This window comes from Acomys minous (assembly GCF_964271855.1).
Source record: "Acomys minous genome assembly, chromosome: 15".
NCBI classification, from domain to species: domain Eukaryota; kingdom Metazoa; phylum Chordata; class Mammalia; order Rodentia; family Muridae; genus Acomys; species Acomys minous.
The window spans coordinates 75,185,229-75,205,453 of record NC_140497.1 but is presented as its reverse complement, the minus strand read 5'-3'; the positions used below and the strand labels follow the sequence as shown (position 1 = coordinate 75,205,453).

Sequence of the window (20,225 nt, the reverse complement as noted above, 5' to 3'; positions counted from 1 at the left end):
GGAAGCTTGGCAAGAATTAGCAATTGGCAAACGAGTTGGGATTAGAGTGTATCATGTGGATGCGCATCAGTAAGAAGGATGAGCCTCAGACTAAATATAACAATGAAGTAGACAAATTGGCTTCCCTAGCAATAAAGTTGAAGGCAAAATAGCAGAGTATACCAAAGGGAGACAACAGAGTGTTGATGAAAAGAGCATGGCATAAGGATGCAACTGCACCAACAGAAGTGGTACCCATCACCCACCACAGGAGAAACTTTACACATACATAAATTTTTAGGACATACTGGCACCCATGCAACCAACATGTAGCTGGTTCAGGGAAAGGAGCTTGAAGGTAATTTGGAGTAGGTAGGGTCAAAGCAGCTGTAAATACATGCCAGGAATGTCCAAGAGATAACAAAAGATTTTCACACAATTACAAGGGCACAGGCTCACATAGAATTGGATTCAACAAAATACTACAAATGGGTTTTATTGGCCCACTTACTAAATTTACAGGAGTATGCACATGTGCCACAGTGGATATACGCACTGGACTGAGCCTAGCAAGGGCAGGACCAGCACCCACTCAGAAATTAACCATATTTATGCTATGGAATTTGATTTCCAATTTTGGCACACCAGACATCATACAATCCAATCAAGGCTCACGTTTTACTGGCAGGCAATGCCAAGATTTTGCTAAATTGATGGACATGCGATGGGAATTCCATAAAGCATATAATCCCACGGCTGCAGGATCAGTTGAAAGATTTAATGGTCTACTAAAAACAGAATTAGAAACAGCCCCCAAAGACAATTTGGCACAAACAATATTGGTAGCCTGTTTTGAACTTACTAATAGACCTAGATTAAATAGAGAATCAGCCATAGATGAAATGCTAAGATTAACTTCAGATTTAGATTACCCTGAGCCAGATAATAAAACAGTAATTAGACCATATACATGAATCCACAGGAACAAGAAGAACCAAACGCTGGAAAGGGCAGAAATAATTGCCCCAGGACAAGGAAACACCATTTGGCTAACTCAGGGAAGATTGAAAACTATCCAAACTGGAGGACATTGCATAATGTGTCTGTCGTGCACCTTGCGTAAAGCTGCCTATTACACAGTGCTCAGCATCCTCCTTATTGCGTACCCTATGTTCCCCACACTCAGTTTCACGGCAAGCCTTTTCAGAAAGATGTACCAAGCCAACTTGCCTGCTGCATCCCAGACTGCAGCCAACTGGACTCCGTATTGGATAGAACATCTACATCTTTCTGTTAAGGGTAGCCCATAATGCTCACAGTACTGATATTAATTGACTTCACTTGCCTTACTATAGCCAGGAGACCAGTCTTTCAATCGAGACAGTGAATATATTTAAAATAATCACAGAGTGGTAGGGTTTACTGCAGGATGGTGCCTATGCATATTATTCCAACCACACTACTACTTAGTGATGGGTTAGAAGAACCTGGCTACCAATACACTGAAACCTCATTCACCGTGGAAGAGCTGGAGTTTGATGCCTCATACGATTATGATGAGGATGGCGTTGATAGCATTGCTAGTACTACTATTCCACAAACATCCAGAACAACTATTAACTCATGCAAATCCATGAATTGGACATCATGGCCTGGTTTCAAAACACCCTTGGCGATTGTAAAAGGTATACCACCATTACCCAAGCCTTGGGGGAAACAGATGCCCCATAGATTTACAATCAAATTTTGACAAATTAATTTTTTTATTTTATTTATTTATTTGGTTTTTCAAGACAAGGTTTCTCTGTGTAGCTTTGGCTTTCCTGGACTCTCTGTAGACCAGGCCAGCCTCAGAACTCACAGAGATTCACCTGCCTTTGCCTCCCCAGTGCTGGGATTAAAGGCATGTGCCGCCACCACCCGGCTTTGACAAATTTCTTTCTTTTCTTTTTTTTCTTTTTTCCGAGACAGGGTTTCTTTGTGTAGCCTTGGCTGTCCTGGACTTGCTTTGTAGATCAGGCTAGCCTTGAACTCACAGCGATCCATCTGCCACTGCCTCCCAAGTGCTGGGATTAAAGGTGTGCGCCAACATGCCTGGCTGACAAATTTCTTTCTTTAAACACTTAAAAAATATATTATTATGCATATAGTGCTCTGCCTGCATATACACCTGCAGGCCAGAAGAGGACATCAGATTACATTACAGATGGTTGTGAGCCACCACGTGGTTGCTGGGAATTGAACTCAGGACCTCTGGAGGAGCAGACGGTGCATGTCACCACTAAGCCCTCCCCCCAGCCCCACACTTCTTTTTTTTATTTATTTTTTTATTAATTCATTCATATTACATCTCAGTTGTTATCCCATCCCTTGTATCCTCCCATTCCTCCCTCCCTCCTGCTTTCACCCTATTCCCCTCCCCTATGACTGTGACTGAGGGGGACCTCCTCCCCCTCTATATGCTCATAGGGTATTAAGTCTCTTCTTGGTAACCTGCTATCCTTCCCCTGAGTGCCACTGGGCCTCCCCCAGCCCAAATTTCTTAATGGTACTTTTAATGCAACTAATCGGCTATGTGTTTCTGAATTCCCAAATTTACCCTGGTATGGTATTTTGACCTATTACCCATATATCAATGAGTTTACCGGAGTAATAACCAAACCCTTTCCTTCTTTCAATGAATGGTTGCATATCTTAGCATTGGGTATTTAACATTACAGATATTTAGTCCTTACAGATATAGTACCACAACATGGCAGACCAATTTAAGTTAAAAAACATAACAACAACAAAAGCCCAGATTTAGTGCGCATACCAGACCAAGGCACATAACAGCTTTCTAGTTGCGTTGTACGCACAAACAGGCAGGACTTGGTTTAGTTTGGCATGGAATTGCATCTCCAGGCCCTTAAACCCAGTTCTGATTCCCTCGAAGGATTCAACCCCATCCCTAGGGGGTCCCATGTTTTGAAATGTTTCAGATACTTTAATTGGCACAGCGTACATTGGATTACAGCCTGAGGATCGAAATATGTCAGCTGTAGCTAAGGTGACTGAGGTTTCCAGAGTCTCAGACACTTGAATTTTTAACTACACAAGAATTCCCATTTTCTTTAATAACCTATGTACCATAGGCCTCTCAGTGTTGAGGGCCTATCACGTAATGTGAGGAAGACAGGAGCCAGACGCCAACTAGGATATAAACCATTGATACAAACAGTCAGGACACCTCCTTTTACCCAGACTATGGACTACTTCAGCCTATATCAACACATTGATGTTGTTCATAACATAACTGGTGTACAACATAACCTGACGATGTGTGCACAATTATCAACATTATGCCAATCTGTGACACTATACTTGATACTAACACATTAGACATTACCATACGATGGGCTACGCATGCAATCTTTGGGACCAAGATCATGCCTGAAAAATATATCACATTCCCTGTGTTTGGCACTAACAAATTGAGGGGAACAGTCCCAACCTACGCTATACCAGCATTCAACTTTACTGGATGGCTTAAGGTTACATACGTTAAACTAATATTACAGTCCCATGTCCTATCGACACTAGCTTGACCAAGTGGACTACAGTCTATTAAGGTTCAATATAAAATCCCAGACCTGTCTAACAGACACATATATTGGTGGAAGAAATTGTCTATCAAACAAAATAATGCCCATACTATCCACCATACTAATTTGCCTTATTATTTTTCCTACTTGCTACCAAATCCACAATATAAAGACTGGGTAGTGTCTGATTAGACAGCTCATGAGCCTAAGGCTGATGTGATGGGCATAGCTAGAGGCACATGGGACCAAATATTATATTTACCCATGTCTAGAACTGACTACAAGAAATCAGCTCACTCAATTGACCCGTGTCTGGTGGATGGAGATTCCCTACTAGGGCCACATGAAGGCCAGAACCATACAAACAGGTTCATGATGGCCAACTATCCCACGGGATGGTTAAATCCTCCCTGGGGCAAACCAACCCTAAAGTCAGCACCATTTATGGTACCAGACATGACCTTACCAGTTAGTCTAGTACTCACAGCTAGACTGAGGAAAATTCAGCTTACCTTGGTTTTTCAGGCCTTTAAACCACCAAGATCCTATTGGAATAATGATTACTATGACTCTGCATTTCAATATTCCTCATCAAGAGAAGTTGGCAGAAAACCCTTGCAGTTCTTAGCGCTTGGAACCTTCACGGCAGGAACACTTTTAGGAGGCCTTGTTGGTGCAGGAGCCCCAGCTGCTGTGCTTGTACCAATGAAGGCTGAAATCTGCCATTTGCAAACTCTATCAACTTCAACAGCTCAGGCCCTGCGTGCAGCCTTCTTGAGGACACTGGATTCCTTGCAAGTCAGTTAATACCATACATACAGAATTGGACATATTTCAAAAAAAACTTATCACCAGGAATACAACAAGACTTTAAATTTAATTACTTCAAATCACAATTTGATTATGTGTCAGATGTACAGGAATAATTTGGCTAGCTTGGAAATAGAATTACCACTATTTACTACAGGATTAGGCCAAAGAACCCCAGAATTTCAGACTATACTGGACTCTGAAAAAGGATCATATTGTGCAGAAGGCATATGTGAATTACATTTAGTTCAAGCTTTCCTTGACAACACATATACAGTATACCATGCTAAAGCAATGGTATTGGTTGTTGAATATATAAAACCCATGATCACTTCTTGTGGGCAGATATAAACACCACTAATTCCCATGCATATATTTCAGTGAATCAGACTCTTTTTTTTTTTTTTGAGACAGGGTTTCCCTGTGTAGCCTGGGCTGTCCTGGACTCGCTTTGTAGACCAGGCTGGCCTCGAACTCATAGCGATCCACCTGCCTCTGCCTCCCGAGTGCTGGGATTAAAGGCATGCGCCACCACACCCAGCCATCAGAATTATTTAGACACTATTCTGCCCTTATGTGCACCTGCTCGCCACAAGAAGGCACCAGATCTCATTACAGATGGTGGTGACCCACCGTGTGGTTGCTGGGAATTGAACTTGGGACCTTTGGAAGAGCAGACGGTGCTCTTAACCTCTGAGCCATCTCTCCAGCCCCCGGATCAGACTCTTAAACTTGGTTTTTCCTTTCTTTTCTTTTTTTTTTTTAAAGATTTATTTATTTATTATGGATACAGATCTTGTTATAGATGGTTGTGAGCCAACATGTGGTTGCTGGGAATTGAACTCATGACCTTTGGAAGAGCAGTCAGTGCTCTTAACCTCTGAGCCATCTCTCCAGCCCCCAGACTCTTAAACTTGGATTTAACACCTATCTGTAGCCACACATCCTTGACATGAAGTTGACACGCACCACATTGGCCGAATCATGCTCTGCTGACATAGTTTTGGACTTGGGTAACTACAACTTCCTCGTTTGCACCTCTAGACCACAAACCATGATTCAGTGCAGTTACCTAAATAAAGGAGAAATATTTCTACACAACCTCCATCTACTTTAATATCACTAAAAAAAGTTTTGGGCAACTGCTCCCAAGCCATAGCTAGTAATATCACCATAATGACAACATTAGCTATAGAACAAAAACACTACTTCACATCAGATAGCATGTTTGACTTTGAATTAGAAGATGATCGCTGTACAAACTTTATCCAGAGGACACGGGAAATCCTGAGCATAGCCACACATAGGGAAGAACAACTACAGGACATCCATCATACCATCCTCGCTCAGGACTCCATCCTCAGAGGGGCAAATGAAGATTTAATAGTCTTGTAGGACTGTTAGAACCCAACACTTAAATACATAAAGATTGGAATCAGAAAAACCAAATGCCCCAATTGGGATACCCTAAGGTAGACCAGCTAGATCCAATTTTGTATGTACACCAATCTATTCATAGTGGCATTGGTTGAAAGAATGCTTTTGGGGTTTGTTTGTTTGTTTTTTCATTTATTTTATTATATTTGTGTTATTTTTTAAAAGATTTTTTTTCTGGGGCTTAGAGAGATGGCTCAGAGGTTAAGAGTACCCTGTGTTCTTCCTAAAGGTCCTGAGTTCAAATCCCAGCAACCAGACGGTGGCTCACAACCACCTATAGTGAGATTTGGTACCCTTTTCTGGCCTACAGCAGACATGTGGGCAGAACGCTGTATAAATAATAAATAAATCTTTTTTAAAAAATAAAAATTAAAAAAAATTAAAAGATTTTTTTTCTGATTATTTGCAGAAAGTATGGGAAGGATTCCTTGAGTAAAAGTCTCAAACAGGAGATCAAGAGGCTGTGACTCAGGACGTGAATGTGACCTGGGTACCACACATGTTGCTCGAAGTTTCTTCTGTAAGTGCTTTATTAAACAATGTAGTGGACTTAATGATATATTCGCTAGCGTATGTAGAAATAGACGGTGTGACTCTAGTTACTTGTATATTTTGTGCCTCTAAACATGCAATGTGCCATTTGAAAGGCCCTAAGGATGAGGATCTTCTGGGGGAACTAAGCCACCACCTGTCTTTCATGGACCTCTCAACTCTCAGCGCTCACTATATAGAATACCATTTGTCCAAGCTAGAGCATGTATCTCCTCCTAATTAGCTATATTTATAGATAAAAGGATCTCATTTTCAATATGATTTATATTTTTCCCTGTGGATGCATGCGCCTGACACTTCCTTTGCCTTAGTGGAAGGGGACAGGTATGCTAGAACAGCTCCCCACGGCCCTTAGGACTGTAAAACCTTACAATCTTTTGCTGCGAGGACATTACAAAAACCCTTTATTAAAGAATGCATATTCCAACTTAATGCTTATGTAACCTGGAGAGAGTTACATGGAAGAATGAGGAAGCTTGCAATTGTTAATCCCTGTCCTGCAAGGCCTGGTGAACCTCCAACCCAGCCTTAGCCGGCTCGGGGCTCAGGGGATGGAGTGCAGGGAGCATGTGAAACAAAGAGGAGAAAGTATAGGAAAAGGACATGTGTTGGTAGTGAAATGGGAAACGGTGTGCTTGCTGTGATAAGAAATGCGTAAGTTGTCCAGCTGAACATAACGGTAAGCATGATGTAAAATGAGTGACAAAAGCCAATTCCTGATTGGTTAAGAGGGGGTACAACCCCCCCCCCAACACAGATAGGGTACATAAGCTGAGTACAAGACCACGTCAGGCTGGCCGTGATGGTTAGCAACTAAGACCACACCACTGTGCTCATCAAGTTGGACACATGTCCCCAAGTCCAAAGATCAGTCGAAGACCAGACCAGACCAGACCAGACCGGGGCCCAGACCTAGAGAAGGAAGCCTGCTGTGGACCCCTCAGCCCACCGGGACAGATCGTGAGCATCACCTGTGAAGCCATCAACCAGGCCACAGCTGTACTCAGCAGACTAGGACAGGTATTGGGATGTCTGACTGAAGTGTGAATGAGTGTGTGACTAATAACGCACCTGTAAAATCTCAATGCTTGTCTCCTTGAGGCTCTTCCTGCCCTCGACTTGCGACACTGTGCTGTCAGCAGAGAGTACATGAGGAGGTGGAGGGCTAGAACCGGAAGCAGTTTCTCTCTTTGTGCACAGTGGGTCACATTATTGAAGCCAGGCTCCTTGGCTAATAAGCCTCTTTTATCTTTTTCTTTACACAGTTTTTTTTTTTTTAAAGCCTGGCATGGTGGCGCACACCTGTAATCCCAGCATGCAGGGAGGCAGAAACAGGCAGATCTCTATAGCCAGCCTAGTCTACAAATTGAGTTCAGAACAGCCAGGGCTCAATTAAAGGAGAGAAACCCTGTCTAGAAAAAAAGAATCCAGACAGGGTTTCTCTTGGTATCCCTGGCTGCCTGGAACTTACACTGTAGACCAGGCTGTTGTCAAAGTCAGAGATTTATCTAGTGATGGGATAAAAGGTGTGTGCCAGCATACCCAGATAAATCAGCTGTTTGTTTGTTTGTTTGTTTGTTTGTTTCCCAGACAGGGAACCTGTCCTGGGACCAGCCTGGCCTCAACTCAGAGATCTGCCTGCCTGCTTGTGCTTCAAGGCTGGAATTAAAGGAGTGAGCCACCACACCTTTCTTTAATTGTAAAACAGCTCCTCACTGCATATGTTTGACTGGTTTGGAATTAGCTACTTAGATCAGGCTGCCACTGAACTCACCAAAACCCGCCTGCCTGCCTCTGCCTCCTGAGTGCAGGGACTGAATGTGTGTGCCACCATTCCTGGTACATATGCCATCTTTTTTTTTCTTTTCTTTTTTTTTTTTTCTTTTTTTAAGGTTTATTCTAGGTGTTTTACCTGGGTCAGAAGCAGGTTTCCAATCTCTGGGCACTGGACTTGCAGATCATTTCTAGCCACCATGCAGGTGCTGTGAATGGAAGATTAGCAGGTGCTCTTTGCTGCTGAGGCCACACCTCCAGCTCAGGGCCCACTCTAGATTGCATCTCCTTGAGCAAGTATGCTGGGCTGACTCTTCTGGAGCACTGTCTGTTTTCCAGGGAGCCAAGGGCAGTGTCGCCCTCAGAGCCTCCTTTATTCTGTTTTGTTTTCCTCCATTTTGGAAGCAGGTTTGACATGACTCAGGCTGTGCTTCAGTTTACAAGATGGCTGAAGGTGACCTTGAGCTGATCTTCCTGTCTCCTGACTCTTCCCAGTTTTTGTTTGTTTTTCGGAGACAGAGCTTCTTTGTGTAGCCTTGGATGTCTTGGACTTACTTTGTAGACCAGGCTGGTCTTGGACTTACAGTGATCAGCCAACCTCTACCTCCTGAGTGCTGGGATTACCACCGCCCAGCCTCATTGTTTTTTTTTTGTTTTTGTTTTTTGAGACAGATTTTCTCTGTGTAGCTCTGGCTGTCCTGTAGACCATGCTGGCCTTGAACTCACAGAGATCTGCCTGCCTCCAACTCTTGACTTCTGAGAGTACAGGCATGCCTCCAATGTCTGCTACAAGGAGTGTGCATGCCGGGTAGCTCCCTATCAACTGAGTCCATCCCCAACACCCTGGCCACAAGACTAATGCAACCAAGCCATCCTCCTGCCTCAACCTCTTGAGCAGCTGCTGCTGCAGTTTACAGAGTATCAGGTTCAGGCCTTGAGCTCCAGAACACATTCCTGACTCTGATGAGGTGTTTGTCCCAAAGTCCAATGACAATAATATCTCTGAATTATTTATGCTTATTAACAGCATCAGAGCTGGGCAGTGGTGGCACACGCCTTTAATCTCCGCACTCTGGAGGCAGAGGCAGGTGGACCCCTGTGAGTTCGAGGCCAGTCTGGTCTACAATGCAAGTCCTGTACAGCCAAGGCTACACAGAGAAATCCTGTCTCCAAAAAAACAAAACAAAACAAAAAACAACAACAAAGAAGCAGCATCAGATAATATCTTGCGCTGATTCAAACTCGGTCTGACTTGACTTGGGTCACATGCCTAAAATTCAGCCAGGCATGGTTACTCATTCACGGCAGCGATCGTAGCAGGAAAAAGGATGCAGAGGCAGGAGGATTGCTATAAGTTAGAGTTCTCAAACAACCTTAGCTCCAGAGCAAGACCCAGTCCCTGTAACAAATCCGTAACTAAGTTAGAAATAAGCAAAGGACAAATCAACAAACTCAGTGTCGTGTAACCTAATTAACAAGCGGAATTACCTAATTAACAAGCGGAATGTTTATATTTACTCAAGACCTTTTGGGGAGGTGGAGTGGAGGAAATTCTCCCTAGGAGTTCTTATTCAACCAATGAAATGATGGAATGTTCCACAAAGAATTAAAAGGGTGGAGATTGAACTGCCCAATCAAATTCCAGCTTGTGGTTAGACAGTGTGGCTGCAATAGGGAGAGTAGGCAGAAAGGCATATAAAAGCCAGGGAAACAGAGACTTGGAAAGCTGGAGGAACTGCCTGGTTCTGCTGAGATCCAGAGACCTATCGACAGTGCTCAGACCTGGTAAGTAACCGGTTTCCCTTGGATCATACAGTCAGATGTAGAGACCTTTAGACCCCAAAATGGGACCAGATATTGTGATTTCTGTCTCTTCAGATGAACACGTTGAAGACACTGGGCTTAGTTGCACATGAACTTTTACCTTCATCTCCAGTGTCTGAGGTGGCAGGTTGGCTTCATTGCGGTTGTGATGGTTTAACATGGGGCTTCCTGTGTCGGTCATGGTCCCTAGAACTGGCCACATGGCTCTGGGTGGCCTGGAAGTCAAGATGCTCCTGACTCAGCTGGCTTCCTGGGTGTGAGCTTGCTAGCGTGCTCCCTCACACTGTGTGTGCTACATCCCCGTGATCGCTTTTGTTGGATTTTGTGAGACGAGGGCTCCCACTGTAGACCTGTGGACCACAAGCCTTTGCTCTCCTGGTGGCTCCCCTGTTTCAGACTCAAATCAATGCGATTGCAGTTCTGAGTTACTCAAATATCTCGACTTAGGCTTCGACTTACATCCTTTATAAATAGCTTTAATTTTTGGATATGGTCCGCTTATGTGACCCAGGAAACTTCTGCTGTCTTTTTAATTTTTTTTTAAATTTTTTTTTAAATTTTGAGACAGGGTTTCTCTGTGTAGCCTTGGATGTCCTGGACTCGCTTTTGTAGACCAGGCCGCCTTGAACTCACAGAGATCCACCTGCCTCTGCCTCCCGAGTGCTGGGATTAAAGGCGTGCGCCACCACGCCCGGCTTTATTTTTGAGGAAACAGAAGGTGTTTGGACCTGTAAATCATGTTCTCATTTGGGTGATAGAGGAGTTCCCATGATGCCAGTGAGGGAGTTTGGCTTTGAGACGACCTTTGAGGACATTGACTTAAGTTGCCGTCTCCGCCATTGCCAGAGCAGTAACTCTGATTGGAGTGCTTCCGGTGATGGTGAGGAAGTTTTCTTTCTTTGTTCTTTTCCTTTTTTTCCTTTTTGTTTTCTTTTTTGTTGTTGTTTTGTTTCGTTTTTCCAAGACAGGGTCTCTCTGTGTAGCCCTGACTGTCCTGGACTCACTTTGTAGACCAGACTGGCCTTGAACTCACAGCGATCCACCTGCCTCTGCCTCCCAAGTGCTGGGATTAAAGGCGTGCGCCACCACCGCCCGGCTGTGAGGAAGTTTTCCACTTTATCTTGACTATATACATATGTGTGTATGTGTGTGTACACATATGTATATGTATGTATATACATACATACGTACGTACGTACACTCACACACACACACATATATATATATATATAATTTTTTGTTTTGCTTTTTGAGACAGGATTTCTCTGTGTAGCCTTGGGTATCCTGAACTCACTTTGTAGAGCAGTCTAGCCTTGAACTCACAGAGATCTGCCTGCCTCTGTCTTCCTGAAAGCTGGGATTACAGGCGTGCGCCACCATGTAGGGGGACAATGTATTCTTCCCTGAATACTTCCCCAGGCACCTTCTGACGGAAGACCTTACAGGATGAGTGTTCAGACCCCACCCAGACTCCTGACGCTAGCAAGGCAGGCTCTGCTGAGAGACGAGGCCTTGGCCATTTCCGATGTGGAGAACCTGCCTGTGGAGCTCTTCCCAGCACTGTTCAAGGAGGCCTTCACTGGCAGACACACTAAGATCACGACAGCAATCGTGGCAGCCTGGCCTTTCCCCTGCCTCCCTGTGGGGGCATTGATGAAGACCCCTGACTTGGAAACCTTCCAGGCAGTGCTGGCAGGAGTAGACATGCAGCTGAAAAGAAGGTTTCAGCCCAGGTAAGCAGTAAGCCAGAACTGTAGGACGGAGCTCTGCAGTACAGGGAAGAGCCTGTGGGGTCGAGGAGAATGGCTTCTTCACCCGTGCATGGGAGGCTTCCGGTGGAATCATCAGGCAGGATGCAGAGGCCTTGACAGCCAGTCTTGGCTTGTACTAAGGACATTGACTGTGGACTGGACCTCAGAGCAGATGCAGAAGCCCAGTGGAGTGAGCCGCCTGGAGTTCCCATGACCACTAAATACAGGACTAAGGAAAAACAGAGAGCAAGTTAGGGGAAGGACGTAGTCAGGCCTACACATGGCGCTCAGGGAAAGGTTCCATAGCATGCGTGAGTGTAGGCTGGACCCTCAGTGCTGAAAAAACACACACCTGGGCAGGGGGACGAGCAGAGTTTAGAGACGTGTAGTAAAAGCTGCCTCAGCATTGGGTCTGGTCATGTAGCTGACACTTCACATGCTTTACCCACAGGAGGGGAAAACTTCAGGTTCTGAACCTGAGGAAGGAGCACCATAACTTCTGGAGCATCTGGGCTGGGGCAGAGGATGGTGACTGCTCAGCAGAGAGCGTGGATGAGGCGAAGCAAGTGGCAAAGGGCTCTCACCGACATGCGCAGAGGAGGCATCTGAAGGTGGTGGCCGACCTTTGGCTCAGGTTTCACCTGAATGAAGAGCAAGAGTGCCTCTTGCAGTGGGCTCGGGAGAGAAAGGGCTTCCTCCAGCTCTGCTGCAGGAAGATGAAGATCTGGTGTCTGCCTGTCCACGGCATCATCGAGATCTTGAGTGTTTTCCAGGCAGACCACGTCGAGGAACTGGAATTGAACATGGTCAGTTGGAATGTGTTAAAGCTGGCGCAGCTTGCCCCCTGCTTAGGCCAGATGAGAAATCTTCGCAGGCTCTCTCTGGCAACCACCTACAGGAACTCCATCAAGTTTGGCAACAGGACAAGAGACAGCAAAGGAGAAGGTGTTTACAAGTTCGTCTCTCAGTTCTCCAGATTCAACTGTCTCCAGCATCTCTCCATGAGGGGCATGTGCTTTCTCAGAGGCCACACGTATCAGCTCCTCAGGTAAGCAAGGATGGGGAGCTGGGTCAGCGACCAGAGCAAGCCTTTCCCCTTTACTTTAAGGATTAGTAGTGCATGGTGCCTGCCAGTCACTGGGAACTAACATGTAGGACCCAGGCGACTATAAACTTACTCCTGTTTCCATGTGTAGTGAATCACGGTCTCAAATGCCCACTCATGAAAGGGGAGGGCTTAGGTGCGATGGAGGGTAAGTCAGATGTGCTAAGGATGGGTTGTGATTCTTGGAATTGTGCCCAATCAATCAAAAAGTGACTGCACAGAGGCTATGATGGAACCCAGAGTTCATTGAGCCCAAAGGAAATGTCGTTAGATCCTCTCAGGACTCTCACACACCTCTCCTGTGTGTTTTCTGTGCTTATGGGCTGAGCTGGTTTTCTGCTTGAGAGTGAGGCCAGGAGATGAGTTGTGGACTTGACTTGACAGAGCAGATTTCAAAGGGAGCATCTTAGATAACGCCCTTGATCATTTGGTCAAACTGACCCATGGGGCACCTGGTTCCTTCTACCTCTGGGTAAATCCCACCCCACACTCGCCAACAGCATTTGCCACAACTAACAGCCTTGTCTGTCCCTAGGTGCCTGATGATACCCTTGAAGACCCTCTCCATCACTGACCACCAAATCTCACAGTCAGACTTAGATGGTCTCTCACAGTGTCAGAAGCTCTTTCAGCTAAAACATCTGGACATGCGTGGTGTGGTCTTACTGGATTTGGATGTTGTACCTTTCGGAGTTTTCCTAAAGAAGGTGGCAGGCACTTTGCAGTCCCTGGACTTGAAGGGTTGTAGGATGACAGACCCTCAACTCACTGCCCTTATTCCTGCCCTCGGCCAGTGCTACCAGCTCACCAAGGTCAGTTTCTGTGACAATGACTTCTCCGTGCCCATCCTGATAGACCTTTTTCAGCACTCGGCCAACTGGAGCAAGATGAATGAGGAGCGATACCCGGCCCCTCTGGAGTGCTACGATGAACTGGGTAATGTCTCCATAGATGGATTTGCCCTATTTTGTCCTGTGCTCATGGATACACTCTGGGCCACAAGGGAGCCCAAGAGCATTTCCTTTGCTGCATACATCTGCAAAACATGCGGTCAGCGCTGTGTCTATGACCTAGAGTTCAGACTCTGTTCTTGCTTTCAGTAAGTAGGGTAACATGACTTCTGGATCTGAAGAAATGGAAGGCTTGGCACAGACTCTAGGAGGAAGGTCCTTGAGACAACTTGAGGAAGTGTCAAGCATTGCTCGCTGAGAACGATTTTTGACCTTGTTCCTATGCCTGAGAAGTGTTTACATATGCTCTTACCAATAATGTCAGGGCTGCAGTATCGACAAACGGTCCCCCCAAATCAATCTCTTGTCTGTTTTCTTCTCTCTCCTCAGGAATTCATTTCTCATCTCTGCCTTTCCCCCCCACCCCCACCCCTAATCCTAACTCCCTTCTCAAGTAACATTTGATTTTGCTGGCAGGCCTCTGCAGTCTTGTAGAGTCAGGAAGACAAATGTACATTTACAAGTGGCTTCTGTCAGGATAGGATAACCACCTGCAAATCTGCATGCTCCCCCTCGGGTCTTTATCTGTTATCATCCTCACTGCTGGGTCCAGGAGAGGTCAATGTCCCCAGGGATGAGAAGCGACTGGTATCCAGGTCAAATTGGCATTCATAAAATGAGAGTTTTTTGTTTTGTTTTTCGAGACAGTGTCTCTCTGTGTTAGCCTTGGCTGCCCTGGACTCACTTTGTAGACCAGGCTGGCCTCAAACTCACAGAGATCTGCCTGCCTTTGCCTCCCAAGTGCTGGGATTAAAGGTATGCGCCACCACTACCCAGCTAAGGTTTGTTTGGTTTTTTAACTCACTTTACATCCTGGTCATAGCCCTCTCCCTCCTCTGCTCCCAGTCCTACCCTCCCTCTCTACCCTGGGTCCAGGTTAGTTGGCTCTGTTGATCCTTACTGTAGAGCTCCTGTCTCCTCTGGGTTCTTCTATCCTTTCCCCCACTCTTCTGCAAGGATCTCTGCGCCCGACCAAACGTTTGGCTGTGAGTCTCAGCATCTGTTTCTATCTACAGCCGGGTGAAGCCACCCAGAGGACAGCTGTTCTAGGCTCCCATCTGCAAGCATTGAAGAGTATCCTTAACAGTATCAGGGGTTGGCTTTCTCCCAAGGGGGTGGTTCTCAGCTTGGACAAGGCACTGGCTGAACAGTCTTTATGTATCTTTATCCCAGTGCCACCACAGCCGGCTCTATAAAAATAGATGTTTTTTTTTTTTTGAAAGAATGGTTTCTTTTTTAAAATACATTTATTTTATTATTTATACAGTATTCTTCCTGTATGTAAGCCAGCAGGCCAGAAGAGAACACCAGACCTCATTATAGGTGGTTGCGAGCCACCATGTGGTTGCTGGGAATTGAACCCTGGACCTCTGGAAGAATAGCCTGTGCTCTTAACCTCTGAGCCATCTCTCCAGCCTCTATAGGTGGGTCTTGAGGTAGAACTATTTCCAGTTTTCTGAGAAAGCCCCAGGTTGTTTTCCAAAGTGGTCATACAAGTTTGCACTCCCGCCCCTTCTTTCATTTATGTCTGTTGCCTGGGCATCAGTTACAACCCTCTCGTGTGGCTGTTCAGTGATGTGCACGAAAAATTTTAAACTAAAGCGAGAAACATAGACGCACCTTTGTGATGGAGGTTTTGATGGATGACAGACAGTTAGCATCCAGGCCACTCGGGCCACACGTCACCATGGACCCGTCAGAGGTAACTGAAGGGAAAGAGAAGGCAAAGCGAACACGGTTTACAGTTTTTTTCTTTTTATTTAACAGAGTCATATACTGCAGCCAGGCACGGAACTCTTGATCCTTTTCTCTCACCTCAGTGAGGTCGCCACCATCAACTACTTTATCCAGCCTGCATGCCACATGTTTATAGGGCCCTATTTCTTTGGACTTTAAAACTCTATGAAGTAGCTGCAGTATATTAAATGTGTCCCAATAATACATAAGTCCCTCTGCTGCATAAAACACTTAATTTTTACCAAAGAACTGTATTTTAAGTCTTCAGTTGTGGTCTCTGTATTAATTTCTTTTTTTAAAACAATCTCCCTAGGAGCCGGGCGGTGGTGGCGCACGCCTATAATCCCAGCACTCGGGAGGCAGAGGCAGGTGGATTGATGTGAGTTCGAGGCGAGCCTGGTCTTCAAAATGAATCCAGGACAGCCAAGGCTAACACAGAGAAACCCTGTCTCGAAAGACAAGAACAAAGCAAAACAAAACAAACAAATAAAAAACAAAAAACAAACAAAAAGCCTCCTTAGTCCTAACCATTGTATGCCCCATTTTCTGTATAGAATGACATCAATAAAGCAATTTTTTATTGCTCTGCTTTCTTCTTTGGAATATTTGTCGAACACATAGAACGTGGGCTATTTGTTTGTCATTGCTGTCATTCTCTGAATTCCATTAAGTATCTAAATGTGAAGATTTAGATCGTCAACAAATGCTTAGAAGTAAGGTGAACACACTGTGGAGAATAGTGTCAGGCGGGCCACGTGCGGGCATCTAGGCCAGCCCAGAACACAGAGTAAAGCGTTGTCTTAAAAACAAAAAGAGAAAACAACCCGCAGACTGAGAGCGATCGCTCACAGGCTAAGAGCACATGCTGCTTCTTCAGAGGACCAAAGTCTGTTTTCGGCACTCAGATGGCTCTCAACTAGAACTCAGACTTCAGGTGACAGGCACACTTCTGGCCTCTATGGGTCCCAACCTTCACATCCACAAATCCACACAGTACACATATGTATACACCTAATTTTAAAAAATTGAAATAAAGTTCATGTTCCACAAATTAGAAACAGAAGAAACACTGCCAACTCATTCTATGAACCCACAGTCACACTATTCCTAAAGCACACAAAGACTCAACGAAAGAGAATTTCAGACCAATTTCCCTCGTGAATATTAATGCAAACATGCTCAATAAGGACTGGAGAGATGGCTCAGAGGTTAAGAGCACTGACTGCTCTTCCAGAGGTCCTGAGTTCAATTGCCAGCAACCACATGATGGCTCACAACCATCTATAATGTGATTGGATGTCTTCTGCCCTGTAAGTATACATGTAGGCAGAACACTATATACATAATAAATAAATAAATCTTTAAAAAGATACTCAAGGCCAGGCATGGTGGCACATGCCTTTAATCCCAGCACTCAGGAGGCAGAGGCAGGTGGATCGCTGTGAGTTCGAGGCCAGCCTGGTCTACAAAGCAAGTCCAGGACAGCCAAGGCTAACACAGAGAGACCCTGTCTTGAAAAACCAAAAAACAAAACAAAAACCTCAACAAAATATTCCCAAACTGCCAGGCATGGTGGTGGACACCTTTAATCCGAGTACTCAGGAGGCAGAGGCAGGAGGATCGCTGTGAGTTTGAGGTCAGCTTGGTCTACAAAGCAAGTCAGGACCTTTAGAAGAGCAGCCAGTGCTCTTAACCTCTGAGCCATCTCTCCAGCCCCCATAAATTATCTTTTTAAAGAGTGACATCATAAAGCTTAACCATAATTTTTATAAAACCAAATTTTAATAGTGTAAACAATCCAGTGTCTTTAAAATCAACACCAAGTACATAATTTTCATGTTACAAAATTTGGTTGATACAGATGAATAGAAGTATAGCTTTAATACCTCATTTAAAAGCATCACCTTAAATGTTATCATTTATAAGTCTGGTTTTTGGGCTGGGCATGGTGGTTCACGCCTTTAATCCCAGCACTCGGGAGGCAGAGGCAGGTGGATCTCTTGTGAGTTCGAGGCCAGCCTGGTCTACAAAGTGAGTCCAGGACAGCTGAGGCTACACAGAGAAACCCTGTCTCGAAAAACAAAAATAAATAAGTAAATAAAATGGGAAATCAGAATGGTAGGAAACTATACTAGCATGAAGGTTTAGGATGGAGTAATTATTGCACAGCATTGTGCTCGAGGCTAACTGAATAGATCCTGGTCTCGGCATGGTTATTTGGGTAACTGCTGATTTCACTAAAATAATAACTCAATATTAAATATTAATAATCTTTCAACAAAAATGTTAAATGCTAAGGGTAGAAGATAATAGAGAAACTGGGACTCTCTGAGTTTGGCATCCTGCCCAGAATGTTTTTACACACAAGCCCCTGTTGCAACTGCTTTGCGCAGATGCAGCTCCCATAGTGAACTTAGGTAGAACCCATCGCCAAGGAGTCCAAGGAGTGACTTAGGACTAAAAGGGACCTTATTGGTGGCCTCATCTGGTTACTACTTGCCACCGATCTCCGTGGAAGGCCCACCACACCAGCTCCCACTGCTCAGCCATCTACTCCTGCACTCACCATGTTGAGGCTTCTGGGCTTGCCGGAGCTCGGATCACAGCACCCAGCAGCAGAGGTCAGAGCACATCATGCATAGTTCAGGCAGCCCTGGACTTGCTGCCTGTTTGATCTAGGCAGGAGACTCCCCGTTGCAAGTACTGGGCTTCAAGGGCAGAGCCAGTTTATCAGTTTTTGCTACCTCAATTCAGCCACCTTTTTTTTTTCCTGAAAGTCTTTGAAATGAGTTAGAACTAATGGCCAGCAGATGAAATTTGCCTTTTTCCTTAGAATACAAAACAGAAAACAACATTTAAACAATTAAACAAAATTACAGACATAGAAACAAAATTTCACAACATGACCACCATAAAGCAGACAAATGGGCAGATAGGCAAGTCAAAGCTACATAGTCTCTAGATTTCCACAATATATGGCCTGGCTGAACAGATTCTGATTCTAAGGGTAACACCACCAGGGTCCCCAAGGGGAGCTGAGGCGGGTACCCACCATGAAAACAAGCAGAAAGTTCTTGGGCTAGATGGTGTGTGTTGGAGGATGGCTAGACCAAGGTAGGAGTAGACCATGTGGTCCAGCATCTATCTAATCACGGGATGAAGGCCAGTACCCAGAATGACACACTCAGGCCTTCCACTATGTACTGACTGAAGCCTGCCGCCTTCACTGTGGACTGTGCTCAGTACATGACTGTAGGGCCTTTCTTCACTGTCAGGCAAAAATCCAGTGAGACCAGACAAGTCAGCACGAAAGACAGAGGAAGGACTAACACAGGCAAGGTCTGGCAAGATGCCTACGGCCTCATGGGCCCCTGCCATCTCAGCACAGACTCCTTGCCGTCCAGTGCTTCACGCTGACCCTGACCCACAACCCCAATGCCATGTGTCTCCTCCCTAAGCATCCCCTACCGGGTTCTAAACGGACAAAGGTGAGCATGGTCATGCGCACCGGTAATACCACACCTGTGGAGCTGAGACAGGGGGATTAAGGCGAGTCCCAGCTCCTCCTGGGCTGTACCAGAAGGTGTCATCTGAAGAAGCAATCTGGACTCGATGGGGTTAGAAGTAGGATGAACACAGGGCTCTCTGGAGAACTGTGAATGTGTGGGTTCGTTCCCTTTGGCTTTTCCCCATCAATCAATCTCCCTTAGCTTAGACATCTGCTGAGGAAGAAATCCGAACCTATTCTCATTAGCTCTCAGCCCACAGCTGGCTCCCTAGCCTGGTGCCCCTTTCCAGAGCACCAGCCGGAGCATAGCTCTATTCTTTTATGCCAGTGGTTATGTGTGCCCCCTCGCCAGGACGAGCAGACCCAAAATAATGTCCCAATATTCTCATGCATTCAGCACTGTTAAGCCACGAGTGGCTACAGAAAGTGGGTGCCTGCTAATGTCTAAAGGAACAAGGCTCTCTCTGCAGAGAAAAACTGACCATCCTTGCATGAGCATCTGGTCCATGTGACTCCCTGGGAAGGAGGCAGGATCAAGCTGCAGCTTCTGGAGTCCTTCGGAATTGGGTATCTTCAAGAGAGACTCAGTGACGACTCAAGGCTTCTTCCCTGGGGAGATAAAGACGCCTCCCTTGTGTTGGAGAGGCGTGGCTGATGAAAGGAAGAGGTTGACCAGGGGGGTAGCCCTGTATAGAATGCCCAGCCACTTCCTGCACATATGCCAGGTCCAACCTTTCTTAGAGTTTTCTGTCGTTGTGAGAGGACAGAGCCCAGACCTGATGCTTGATAGAGCACATTCATCGAAGCTTCCATGATATCCCTTACCCAGAGAGGTAGATCAGTCCATCCAGGAGGAATTCAGGTTCATCCCAACACAGAAGGGCTTCTTCACTCTTATTCCAGGCTAGCCCACCGCTGCTTGATTCTCCCTCCCGGTCTTGATCAGTAATAGGAAGAGAATTAAGGGCAGTTCCTCCACAGTCAAGGGAAGGGATGGCTGATTCCCAGGCCTGGTCCTGGAGAGTGGGTGGGGCCCAGTGTTCATCCCCATGAAACTTCGAGAAAACAGGTGCTGGGAAAATAATCTTGGAAAAGATGTCCTTTCGTGTCAATGCTTAAGAGACCCTTTATTACCATCACAGGAACTAACTCAGG

General features: G+C 45.5%; 1 protein-coding gene across 10 annotated transcripts; it reads left to right on the top strand.

The window, feature by feature from the left end:
• The first annotated feature begins 9,822 nt into the window (after nucleotides 1-9,822).
• Nucleotides 9,823-16,147, top strand: LOC311584457 (PRAME family member 12-like). Of its 10 annotated transcripts, none has more exons than XM_084758818.1 (6): nucleotides 9,823-9,920; nucleotides 11,379-11,692; nucleotides 12,162-12,758; nucleotides 13,351-13,751; nucleotides 15,112-15,249; nucleotides 15,876-16,147. In XM_084758818.1, the coding sequence occupies exons 2-5, from the start codon at nucleotides 11,406-11,408 to the stop codon at nucleotides 15,225-15,227; spliced, it is 1,401 nt and encodes a 466-aa protein (XP_084614944.1). In that variant the 5' UTR covers nucleotides 9,823-9,920; nucleotides 11,379-11,405; the 3' UTR covers nucleotides 15,228-15,249; nucleotides 15,876-16,147. The 10 variants fall into 10 exon arrangements, with proteins under 10 accessions (XP_084614944.1, XP_084614941.1, XP_084614948.1 ...); XM_084758815.1 differs by having other exon boundaries at nucleotides 13,351-13,914; nucleotides 15,093-15,249; XM_084758822.1 differs by lacking the exon at nucleotides 15,112-15,249 and having other exon boundaries at nucleotides 13,351-13,627.
• The last annotated feature ends 4,078 nt before the right edge of the window (nucleotides 16,148-20,225 follow it).